Source organism: Myotis nattereri (genome assembly GCF_964212035.1).
Source record: "Myotis nattereri genome assembly, chromosome: 7".
NCBI lineage: Eukaryota > Metazoa > Chordata > Mammalia > Chiroptera > Vespertilionidae > Myotis > Myotis nattereri.
The window spans coordinates 93,395,352-93,407,135 of NC_138082.1; the positions used below are offsets into that span (position 1 = coordinate 93,395,352).

At 65.2% G+C, this 11,784-nt stretch overlaps 1 protein-coding gene across 1 annotated transcript; it reads left to right on the forward strand.

Annotated features, from left to right (window-relative positions):
* The first annotated feature begins 490 nt into the window (after window positions 1–490).
* Window positions 491–11,000, forward strand: PROC (protein C, inactivator of coagulation factors Va and VIIIa). Its single transcript, XM_081096325.1, has 8 exons — window positions 491–572; window positions 4,627–4,793; window positions 5,943–5,967; window positions 6,081–6,221; window positions 6,863–6,997; window positions 8,955–9,094; window positions 9,342–9,459; window positions 10,341–11,000. The coding sequence occupies exons 1-8, from the start codon at window positions 506–508 to the stop codon at window positions 10,916–10,918; spliced, it is 1,371 nt and encodes a 456-aa protein (XP_080952451.1). The 5' UTR covers window positions 491–505; the 3' UTR covers window positions 10,919–11,000.
* Window positions 11,001–11,784: the final 784 nt, after the last annotated feature.

Below are 11,784 nucleotides of genomic sequence, written 5' to 3' on the forward strand. Positions count from 1 at the left end.
TCACAATAACCCTATAAGGCAAAAGTACAGTTTTCTATCCATTTTACAAATGACAAAAATGAGGCGTGGTGCCGTTCCGTCCCTGCCCAGAGTTGCTGCCCCGGCGCTGGGATGGCACCTGGAGGGCGCAGTCTGGCCTGGTGCCTGCCCTCTCACCGGACAGACGCTCAGAACACGCCGCTGGTGTCTGACAGGGGCTCGCGGTGACTCTCGGCCCCGCCGAGCAGCAGAGGCCCCACTCTGAACTTTCACCCCAGAATAGGGAGGGCATGAGCGTTCTGGGGGTGCCTGCCACCGTCTCCTGTGCGGAGTCCCCTTCCCACTTCCCCTCTCCCCTCAGAGTAGGTGGCATGCCCTTAGCCCATGCGGACAGGCGTCAGGGGGCGTCTGCCTGGTGGCCGGGAGCCCCGCTTCTGCCTGACACCAGCACAGTGGGAACTGCAGAGCAGGGCTGGTGGGCTGTGGGCTCAGAAGTCCTCCTCAGACAGGTGTCAGCAGTTTCAGAATGTGGCGGCTGGCCAGCCTCTTCCTGCTCCTGGCCGGGGGAATTTCCAGCTCACCCGTCAGTCCTGGTAAGACCACTCGCCCCTCCCCAGGACCCCAGCTGTGAGCCTTCAGCCACCCCCTGAGCGCGGGCAGATGAGAGGGCGGCTGAGCGGGCTGCGGGCAGAGTGCTGGGGGCCCAGGGCGCCCCCGGTCAGGGTACATCCTGGAGCTCCTTCCTCCACCCGGGACGTGGTCACAGCGTCTCCTGAGCCTTCCCCCTTCACTCCCCACTCCCGCAGCTGGGAAAGCTCTAGGCCAGGCCGAGGGTATCAGCCACACCCCCTCAGCCTGTCCTGAAACCCTGCCCCCCACCCCGGCCCCATAGCCAACAGGAGGGCAGGAGGCTGGGGGGGCCTCAGGAAGATCGGGCTGCCTCTCCTTGCATTTGTGCCTCTGTTTTTTGGTTTTGTTAATCCCCACGCCAGGATATTTTTTCCACTGATATTTTAGAGAATGGAAGGGAGGGAGGGAGTACGGGGGGGGGGCGGGGGGGGGGGAGAGAGAGAGAGAGAGAGAGAGAGACCAATTGGCTCCTTCCCACATGTGACCAGGATTCAAACCCGAGACCCTTTGGTGCACAGGCCGACACACTAACCACTGAACGCACTGGCCAGGGCTTTATGCCTCCCTTTGAGCTGCTTCTCTGCCTAGGGTGCCCTTCCTCCTCCCTGTCTCCCGCTGGCCTCACCCTTCAGCTCCCGCCTATTGCCACTTGGTCATCCGTCCAGACTCAACCCAGGCACAGCTTTCTCTTCGGCCTTTGCATTTTCTCCCCAGCTTCTCCTCCACACGCCCGGCCTTGATCGCCCGCCCCAGCCGCCCTGTCCCCGAGAAGCCCCTCTCCCCCTCTCGGAGCCCAGGGGGCAGGCGGTGGTCCTCCCTGGGTGGGGTTTCACCCACGGGGAATGCGAGGGCAATGCTGGCGGACATGGTGCCTAGACAGGGCTGCACAGGGGAATTCCGAGAACAGCGAGGCTGGTTTAACTGTGCCAGAGGACAACCGCATGTGGCCTGTGGCGCCAGGGGCTCCTTTCTGGACCAATTTACCCAGCACAGTAAGACAGCCTCCCTTTGGGGGGAAAACAGGCTCAGAGGGGAAGACTCCGGCTCAAGGTCACACAGACGCAGGCTGAGGTTCAAAGGAGGTCTGCATGGTCACCTCTCCTGTGCCCCAGCCTCCAGCCACCTCTGCAAGGGGGAGCAGAGGAGGGGAGGGTCCTGACCAGGAATCATAAGTCCTTCCCAGGCTCACCCCCGCTTGGGCCCCCACTCAAAGTGAGCCCCCCAACCAGACTCAGTGTTCTCCAGTGGTGAGCGCCCCCCCCCCCAACCAGACTCAGTGTTCTCCAGTGGTGAGCGCCCCCCCCCAACCAGACTCAGTGTTCTCCAGTGGTGAGCGCCCCCCCCAACCAGAATCAGTGTTCTCCAGTGGTGAGCGCCCCCCCCCCAACCAGACTCAGTGTTCTCCAGTGGTGAGCGCCCCCTCCCCCAACCAGACTCAGTGTTCTCCAGTGGTGAGCGCCCCCCCATCCAGACTCAGTGTTCCCCAGTGGTGAGCGCCCCCTCCCCCAACCAGACTCAGTGTTCTCCAGTGGTGAGCGCCCCCTCCCCCATCCAGACTCAGTGTTCTCCAGTGGTGAGCGCCCCCTCCCCCAACCAGACTCAGTGTTCTCCAGTGGTGAGCGCCCCCCCCATCCAGACTCAGTGTTCTCCAGTGGTGAGCGCCCCCTCCCCCAACCAGACTCAGTGTTCTCCAGTGGTGAGCGCCCCCTCCCCCATCCAGACTCAGTGTTCTCCAGTGGTGAGCGCCCCCCCCCCAACCAGACTCAGTGTTCCCCAGTGGTGAGCGCCCCCTCCCCCAACCAGACTCAGTGTTCTCCAGTGGTGAGCGCCCCCTCCCCCAACCAGACTCAGTGTTCTCCAGTGGTGAGCGCCCCCCCCCCAACCAGACTCAGTGTTCCCCAGTGGTGAGCGCCCCCTCCCCCAACCAGACTCAGTGTTCTCCAGTGGTGAGCGCCCCCTCCCCCATCCAGACTCAGTGTTCTCCAGTGGTGAGCGCACCCCCCCCAACCAGACTCAGTGTTCCCCAGTGGTGAGCGCCCCCCAACCAGACTCAGTGTTCTCCAGTGGTGAGCGCCCCCCCCCCCAACCAGACTCAGTGTTCCCCAGTGGTGAGCGCCCCCTCCCCCAACCAGACTCAGTGTTCTCCAGTGGTGAGCGCCCCCCCCCCCAACCAGACTCAGTGTTCTCCAGTGGTGAGCGCCCCCTCCCCCAACCAGACTCAGTGTTCTCCAGTGGTGAGCGCCCCCTCCCCCAACCAGACTCAGTGTTCTCCAGTGGTGAGCGCCCCCCCCCCCAACCAGACTCAGTGTTCTCCAGTGGTGAGCGCCCCCTCCCCCAACCAGACTCAGTGTTCTCCAGTGGTGAGCGCCCCCCCCCCCAACCAGACTCAGTGTTCTCCAGTGGTGAGCGCCCCCTCCCCCAACCAGACTCAGTGTTCTCCAGTGGTGAGCGCCCCCCCCCCAACCAGACTCAGTGTTCTCCAGTGGTGAGCGCCCCCCCCCATCCAAACTCACTGTTCTCCAGTGGTGAGCGCCCCCCCCAACCAGACTCAGTGTTCTCCAGTGGTGAGCGCCCCCTCCCCCAACCAGACTCAGTGTTCTCCAGTGGTGAGCGCCCCCTCCCCCAACCAGACTCAGTGTTCTCCAGTGGTGAGTGCCCCCCCCCCATCCAGACTCAGTGTTCTCCAGTGGTGAGCGCCCCCCCCCCATCCAAACTCACTGTTCTCCAGTGGTGAGCGCCCCCCCCCAACCAGACTCAGTGTTCTCCAGTGGTGAGCGCCCCCTCCCCCAACCAGACTCAGTGTTCTCCAGTGGTGAGCGCCCCCTCCCCCAACCAGACTCAGTGTTCTCCAGTGGTGAGTGCCCCCCCCCATCCAGACTCAGTGTTCTCCAGTGGTGAGCGCCCCCTCCCCCAACCAGACTCAGTGTTCTCCAGTGGTGAGCGCCCCCCCCCAACCAGACTCAGTGTTCTCCAGTGGTGAGCGCCCCCCACCCCCATCCAGACTCAGTGTTCTCCAGTGGTGAGCGCCCCCCCCCAACCAGACTCAGTGTTCTCCAGTGGTGAGCGCCCCCCCCCAACCAGACTCAGTGTTCTCCAGTGGTGAGCGCCCCCGCCCCAACCAGACTCAGTGTTCTCCAGTGGTGAGCGCCCCCCACCCCCATCCAGACTCAGTGTTCTCCAGTGGTGAGCGCCCCCCCCCAACCAGACTCAGTGTTCTCCAGTGGTGAGCGCCCCCCCCCATCCAGACTCAGTGTTCTCCAGTGGTGAGCGCCCCCCCCCATCCAAACTCACTGTTCTCCAGTGGTGAGCGCCCCCCCCATCCAGACTCAGTGTTCTCCAGTGGTGAGCGCCCCCTCCCCCAACCAGACTCAGTGTTCTCCAGTGGTGAGCGCCCCCCCCCATCCAGACTCAGTGTTCTCCAGTGGTGAGCGCCCCCCCCCATCCAAACTCACTGTTCTCCAGTGGTGAGCGCCCCCCCCATCCAGACTCAGTGTTCTCCAGTGGTGAGCGCCCCCTCCCCCAACCAGACTCAGTGTTCTCCAGTGGTGAGCGCCCCCCCCAACCAGACTCAGTGTTCTCCAGTGGTGAGCGCCCCCCCCCCATCCAAACTCACTGTTCTCCAGTGGTGAGCGCCCCCCCCATCCAGACTCAGTGTTCTCCAGTGGTGAGCGCCCCCTCCCCCAACCAGACTCAGTGTTCTCCAGTGGTGAGCGCCCCCTCCCCCAACCAGACTCAGTGTTCTCCAGTGGTGAGCGCCCCCCCCCCCAACCAGACTCAGTGTTCTCCAGTGGTGAGCGCCCCCTCCATCCAGACTCAGTGTTCTCCAGTGGTGAGCGCCCCCTCCCCCAACCAGACTCAGTGTTCTCCAGTGGTGAGCGCCCCCCCCAACCAGACTCAGTGTTCTCCAGTGTTGAGCGCCCCCGCCCCCAACCAGACTCAGTGTTCTCCAGTGGTGAGCGCCCCGCCCCCAACCAGACTCAGTGTTCTCCAGTGGTGAGCGCCCCCTCCCCCAACCAGACTCAGTGTTCTCCAGTGGTGAGCGGGCCCACCAGGTTCTGAGGATACACAAGCGGGCCAACTCCTTCCTGGAGGAGCTGCGGGCGGGCAGCCTGGAGCGGGAGTGCATGGAGGAGATCTGCGACCTGGAGGAGGCCCAGGAGATTTTCCAAAGTGTGGATGACACAGTGAGACACCTGTGGACAGGCTGGGCGGTGGGCTGGTGGCTGGGTGGGGCCTGGAGAAGCAGGATGGGCTGCCTGCTAGGCCTCCTGGGTGACTGGGGAGGCTGTGGGCACCGGCCCCTCCCCCACCCCGTGGGGGGCTGGGGGCTGGAATGAATAGTCTGCTGGAACTCTGCTGTTAGCTCCAGGAAGAAGGACCTGGGGGAAGCCTTGGGCTGGGGTGCCCACACACGTGTCACCCTCCGCCAACAGCCGCCACCTCTCCATCCCCCATTGTCCTCCTTCCACCCACATCCTGCTGATCAGGATGTGTGACCCAACCCTGGGGTCTGTCCCCATCTGCTGACTCTGCCTCAGCTCTGGTCCTCAGGCAGAACCTGCTGGCTCCGGGCTCCGTGTCCCCTCTGGCCCCGGCTGGGTGGTGGCCCTGAGGTGGAAGGCGGACTTGGCTTTCTGACACAGTCTCAGAACCCTCCACCCCGTGCGCCACCTGGAGCGGCGTCCCCTCCACGCTGGGGGGTGCACTTCCTGTCCAGGATTCCGGACCGAGGGCAGCTCTGGTCTGCTCCCTCCTTGCCCTCCGCTGCCTCTTTTCCCAAAGGGCAGGCTGCAGGCCCTCATGTCCCGTGGCTCCCCTCCCCCTCAGGCCTCTGGGCAGCAGCGCCCAGAGGGGTGTGCTGGCCCCACAGCAGCAGCAGTGCCTGGTTAGAAAAGCAGCGACTGCCAGACCTGGAGCAGCAGCCTGTCCACCACGGAGGCCGGGAGCTGCTCAGCCGGGCACACTGGCTGGGGGGCTGGGAGGCGCAGGGGGCAGATGCAGGAGGGCTGCAGGAAAGCCAGGGGAGCGTGGCAGGCTGGGAGCAGGCAGAGCACCCGGTCCCTTTCGCTGTAGAGGCCGCTGTGCTAGCAGATGGTCCAGGGAGCAGGCTTCCAGGAGCGGGGCCAGCGGGGGCGGGAAGAGCTGGCCTTCCTCTGGCGCAGCCGTCCCAGCGCCGGTGACAAGCAGGGCTGACCCCCTTGGTCTGGAAGCCCTCCTCTCCCTGCTCGCTAGAGGCTGCCGAGCCCACCTGGACCAGACCTGAGGGGCGCCCGTGGGCTCCCCACATACACAGCTGGGCTGGCGGCCCCTGATGTGAACCCTTCTCTCCACAGCTGGCCTTCTGGTCCAAGTACTTCGGTGAGTGCTCCAGACCCCGGGATGGGTGCCCCTGCCCCTGGGTCCCTTGGCCGCTGTGGGGACAGAGATGGGGTTGGTGGCACCAGTGGCATCTCCCAAACCCCATGTCGCAGATGGGGACCAGTGCACGGCCCGGCCCCCCGAGGAGCACCCGTGCAACAGCTCCTGTTGCGGCCACGGCACATGCATCGATGGCATGGGTGACTTCCGCTGTGACTGCAACCAGGGCTGGGAGGGCCGCTTCTGCCTGAACGGTGAGGTGCCCCCGGTGGGGCGGGCAAAAAACTGGGGAGCAGGGCGTGCGGGCAAGGAGTCTGGAGCACCATGTGGGGGCGGGGAGGAGGCGGGAGCATCATGTGGGGGTGGGGAGGAGGTGGGAGCACCGTGTGGGGGTGGGGAGGGGGTGGGAGCACTGTGTGGAGGCGGGGAGGAGGCGGGAGCACCGTGTGGGGGGTGGGGAGGAGGTGGGAGCACCGTATGGGGGCGGGGAGGAGGCGGGAGCACCGTATGGGGGCGGGGAGGAGCGGGAGCCCCATGTGGGGGTGGGAAGGGGGTGGGAGCACCGTGTGGGGGTGGGAAGGGGGTGGGAGCACCGTGTGGGGGCGGGGAGGAGGGGGGAGCACCGTGTGGGGGTGGGGAGGGGGTGGGAGCACCGTGTGGGGGCGGGGAGGAGCGGGAGCACCGTGTGGGGGCGGGGAGGAGGCGGGAGCACCGTGTGGGGGCGGGGAGGAGGCGGGAGCCCCATGTGGGGGCGGGGAGGAGGCGGGAGCACCGTGTGGGGGCGGGGAGGAGGTGGGAGCACCGTGTGGGGGCGGGGAGGAGCGGGAGCACTGTGTGGGGGCTCCGTGGGCCGGGTGCCTGCCATCGCTCCAATGCACCCTGTCTGGCGCCCCAGAAGTGCGCTTCTCCAACTGCTCGCTGGACAACGGGGGCTGCGCGCACTACTGCCTGCAGGAGGCGGGCCGGCGCCGCTGCAGCTGCGCGCCCGGCTACCGGCTGGGGGACGACCACCTGCAGTGCGTGCCCACAGGTGAGCCCGGGCTGCGCTGGGCCGGGCGAGGCTCTGGGGTCAGGGCGGGCGGGGCGTGGGCGAGGAACTGCACCGAGACCCACTGAAGGGAGCCGGCCGGGCGCAGTCAGCCCGCGAGGAGGCTGTGCCCTCCCAGCTTCCCGCCTGCTTTTTTCCTTGCATCTTGCCGACAACACCTGGAGTCTAAGCCGGCAGGTAGCTCATTTCCCAACCTGAGCCCTGAGCCGCGGGGCGGGGGGTGCACAGGGGCAGTGCCTCCGGTCGTGTGTCCCCAGTCTAGGTGGCTGTATTGCCGCTCAGCATCCTACCCCCGCTTCCACCCTGGCTGCTCTGAGAGAGACAGGAGCCCACCATCTGCCTGCCCCGTTTTCTTTCCTAGACGCTCATTTTCATCAGTCTGTCTGTACTAAGAAGGCAGAGTCTTACAGCTCTGACCATGAGTGTCAGCAGGCTGCTCCTCCCGGGGCCTCTTCCTGTCCATTGTCCGGCGGGACCTGTGGGGGTGGGTGCCTCCCATCTCCAGGCACAGCTCTTTAGGGGCCTCTTTGACCCCCCCACCCCCCGTTTTCTCTGTTCTCTTCTGGCACCTCCTATTCTCAGCTCTCTTCCTCTCAAAGATCTATTTTATTGTCTCTTCTGTTGTCCATTTCTTCGATTTTGTGTTCTTTCAGGGAATGTTCCACAGCTTTGTATTCCAATCCTTTTACTGAAAAAAATCTTTAGTTCCACCCCAGCCAGTTTGGCCACATGGATAGAGCATTGTCCTGCGGACCAACAGGTCCCGGGTTCGATTTTGGCCAAGGGCACATACCTTGGTTGCAGGCTCCTCCCCAGCCCGGGTACTGGTCAGGGCTGGTGCAGGAGGCAGCCCATGGATGTGTCTCTCTCACATCCATGTTTCTCTCTGTCTCTCCCTCTCTCTTCCACTCTCCATCAAGATCAATGGGAAAACATCCTCGAGTGAGGATTCACAAAACAAAATGTCAGTCGTTCTAACTGGACTGGAGTTAAGTCCATTTCATCGGCAGTGGCACGGCCATCCTGAGCGGCTGCTGGCCAGGCTCTCCTGGGGACCCTCCGACGGCCAGGTCCCAGCAGAGCCCCGCCCGGGCCCTAGGCTTCTCTCCTCTGCTTCCGGAGACGAGTCTGTCCTCCCAGCTCCTGCCGATGGCCTGGCCTGGCTTCCTGCCCCTCGGAGCAGGATGGGGTGGGGCCGGCTCGCCCTGCAGGCCTCTGCTGACCCCTCTGGTCAGCCCTGGGGCACCCTGTCTGTGGCAGCTCCCGGCCACCCTCTGCATGGAAGGTGTCCGCTGCGGGTGCGCGGGCAGAGGAGGCCCAGGCCGGGCAGGGCCTCGAATTCACTCTGGAACCAGCTCTCCCGCCGCAGGCCCTGCCTGGCCTGTGCGAGCCGGCGCCTCCGGGTGCGGGGCGCAGAGCGCCTGTCCCTGGCTCCCTGTCCCTGACTGAGGGGTGTGCTTCCTCCTCAGCCAGTGCCCTCTGCGGGCAGCTTCTGGGGCTCCATTCCCTGTCGCTATTCGCTATTCGTTCCCCGCGATGGTTCCCACTGCCCCGCATCTCCCCGCCTCCCCAGTGGAGTGGCCGTCAGGCCCGGGCACACCTCCCGGCCCTCAGCTCTGTCAGGCTCCCTCTTCTCGACAAGCACCTCACAGCCGTGCCGGAGCTGCTTGGGGCTCTCCAAGGGTGCCACCTCCTCCCCCCGACAATGTCTGGCCTGGGAGGAGCTGGGCAGCACCCCTTCCTGTGTGCCTCAGGTCGCTCCCCGCAGCGGGGGGTGGGGGGGACTGAACCCTGAGGCGTTAGCCTCCCCAGGACACACGGCGGGGCGGTGATCCGCTTTCTGACTCTTGTTCGTTGACTGACTGACGGGAGAGGTGGACAAGGTGGGGCCTCCTGGGGGGAGTGCCGGCCAGGCCCTCACCGGCTCCCCCACCTGCAGTGAAATTCCCTTGTGGAAGGCCGTGGGGCCCCGTGGAGAAGAAGGGCGCGACCGTGAAATGCTGCACGGACCAAGCAGGCCAAGTGGACCCGCGGCTCGTCAACGGGAAGCTGACCCTGCAGGGAGAGAGCCCCTGGCAGGTGAGGGAGGGCAGCAGCCCGGGGCCCTCGGGGCGCAGAAAAGGGAGGTGCTGCCTGTGCTGGGGGAGAGGGGAGGCGAGTGCTAAAGGCACCAAAGGGAGGGGCCAGGGACAGGCCCACTCTGTGAACTGTGCAGACACAGAAGGTGCCAGAACAGGGCCGGAAGGGAAGGCTGGGTGTGCTCCAGGCCTCCGGGCTGAGCCCGGGGTCTGTGCTGGGACACAGCGGCCGGCTCGCCCCATTCTAGGTGGTCCTGCTGGACTCGAAGAAGAAGCTGGCCTGCGGGGCGGTGCTGGTGCACCCCTCCTGGGTGCTGACGGCCGCCCACTGCATGGAGGACTCCAGGAAGCTCACCGTCAGGCTTGGTGCGGGCTGGGGCCGGGGGATGACGGGGGGGGGGGGGGGGGCCGGGAGGAGGGGGGAGGTGTGGGGACCCCTGTCCCCAGGGGGTGCTTGGCCTCTACAGAAAGCGTTGGTCAGAGGCCTGCCTGCGCCCAGCCTCCTTCCTGTGGGGGGACTGCAGACAGGGGCGCGGGGGGCGTGCAGGTAGGGTTCTCGGTGCCCTCTTCCCTCGGCCCAGGTGCTTTCTCACAAGTGTCTGCGTGTGAGGGTCACACACACGCTTGCCTCCTCTGCACAGACCCACAGGCACCGGCCTGGCCTCAGGGCCATGCTGCTGGTGGGCAACTCACAGCAGCCAGCTGCTTCCCTGCCACCGTGCAGGGCCCCAAGCCTCGGCCCCACTCTGTACCAACTTCTGGAGGGGGCGCTTACTCCATTCTTTATGCAAAAAGGACGGACAGGTGTATTGCCAAAGACCAGATCCTCATTCCCTGCAATCATCTGCAGCACAGCCTGAGGGCCTGTGGCCCCAGTGGGGCTCTGCTGGCAACGCCCAGGCGTCCCTGTCTCTGGTGTGGCCCAGACCTTGCGTCCCTGCAGCTCTGCTCCCCTTGGCCCTCCTCTCTGGGTCTTGCTGCTCCTGCCCTGCCTCCACCATGGCATGTCCCTCTGGTGCCCAGGTTGGCACTGCTGCCATGTCTCGGCTGGCAGCAGTCTCGCTCTCCAGGGCTCTGTCTGTGAGTCTGAATCTCAGACCAGCATTCTGCCCCTTCACAATAGACGCCATGGCTGCCGCCCTTCACGGAGTGCGAGGGGCCCCATGTGCGGTGACTCGCGGGCTGGGGACCACGGCACCCTCCACCGGGCCAGCCCCCCGCCCCCCTAACCGCCCCTCTGCCCGCAGGGGAGTATGACCTGCGGCGCCGAGAGAAGGGGGAGGTGGACCTGGACATCGAGGAGGTTCTCATGCACCCCAACTACAGCAGGAGAACCACGGACAACGACATCGCCCTGCTCCGCCTGGCGCAGCCCGCCTCCCTCTCGCAGACCGTGGTGCCCATCTGCCTCCCGGACCTCGGCCTGGCCGAGCGCGAGCTCACCCAGGTCGGCCGGGAGACGGTGGTGACGGGCTGGGGCTTCCGCAGCGAGACCAAGAGGAACCGCACCTTCATCCTCAACTTCATTAAGATCCCAGTGGCCCCTCACGACGAGTGCGTCCAGGTCATGCACAACATGGTCTCGGAGAACATGCTGTGCGCGGGCATCCTCGGGGACCCACGGGACGCCTGCGAGGGCGACAGTGGGGGGCCCATGGTCACCTCCTTCCGTGGCACCTGGTTCCTTGTGGGCTTGGTGAGCTGGGGTGAGGGCTGCGGGCGCCTCCACAACTATGGCATTTACACCAAAGTCAGCCGCTACCTCGACTGGATCCACAGCCACATCAGAGCCGCGGCAGCCCCCCCGGGCAGCCCGGGGCCCTAGCACCTCCCCCCTCCTCCCCAGGCCTGGGCACTGGCTGTGCATGGCAACGTGTGGGTATTAAAGGGGGCATGCAACAAGCACCCGCTGCTGTTCTGTCCATCTCTTTTCGGGGCGGTTCTAGAGGGAAGTAATATTTATTGAGCATCTGTATATCCCAGGTTCCTGAACGGAATCTTGTTTAGCACCACAGCAACCCCGTGGGGTAGGGAAGAGCACATCTAAGTCCTGTGGGGTCTGAAGCTGGTCACATCTGGGGGACTCTCTTTATGAAAAAGAATAAAAAAATATGACTTCACAACTGTGAGAGCCTCCCCGGGCCCGGGATGGGCCGTGCAGTTCAGGGCTCTAACACCGGACACAGGAGGACAGGGTCCCGGGAGGTGTGGCGGTGCAGCCAGGACTCACAACTAGGTCTGTTTCCCACACCCAGGGCTCCTGTCCCTGGTCCCCAGACAGGCCCCAGCGCCGTGCCTGCGCTTGGGGGCCTCACCAGCCCCACGGGCCCTGCCCCTGCGGGGAGCCGGAGCCTGCAGCTGTCGGTTGGGCCAGAAGTGCCCGGCAGTGCCGTGGGGCAGCCACTGGAGACAGAGAGCCGCGGGCTGAGGCGGCCTGACCAGCTTCATTGGCAGAGACCAGTGACTCCAAGAGCGGCCAGGGGGCCTGACCATAACGGGCAGTGGAGCCAAAGTCATCCTGAGCTTAGTCTAGGTCACTCCCCTTGGGTGGGAGCAGCGGCTCGGCCTGGCTGTCCACTTGCCCCCCGACAGAGCTTTCACAAAGACTCCTTCCGGCCCACCCTCAGATCCTGGCTGGGCCGATTCAGGGTCGGGCCCAGACACGGACTTTTTAAAACTCCCCAGTGATTT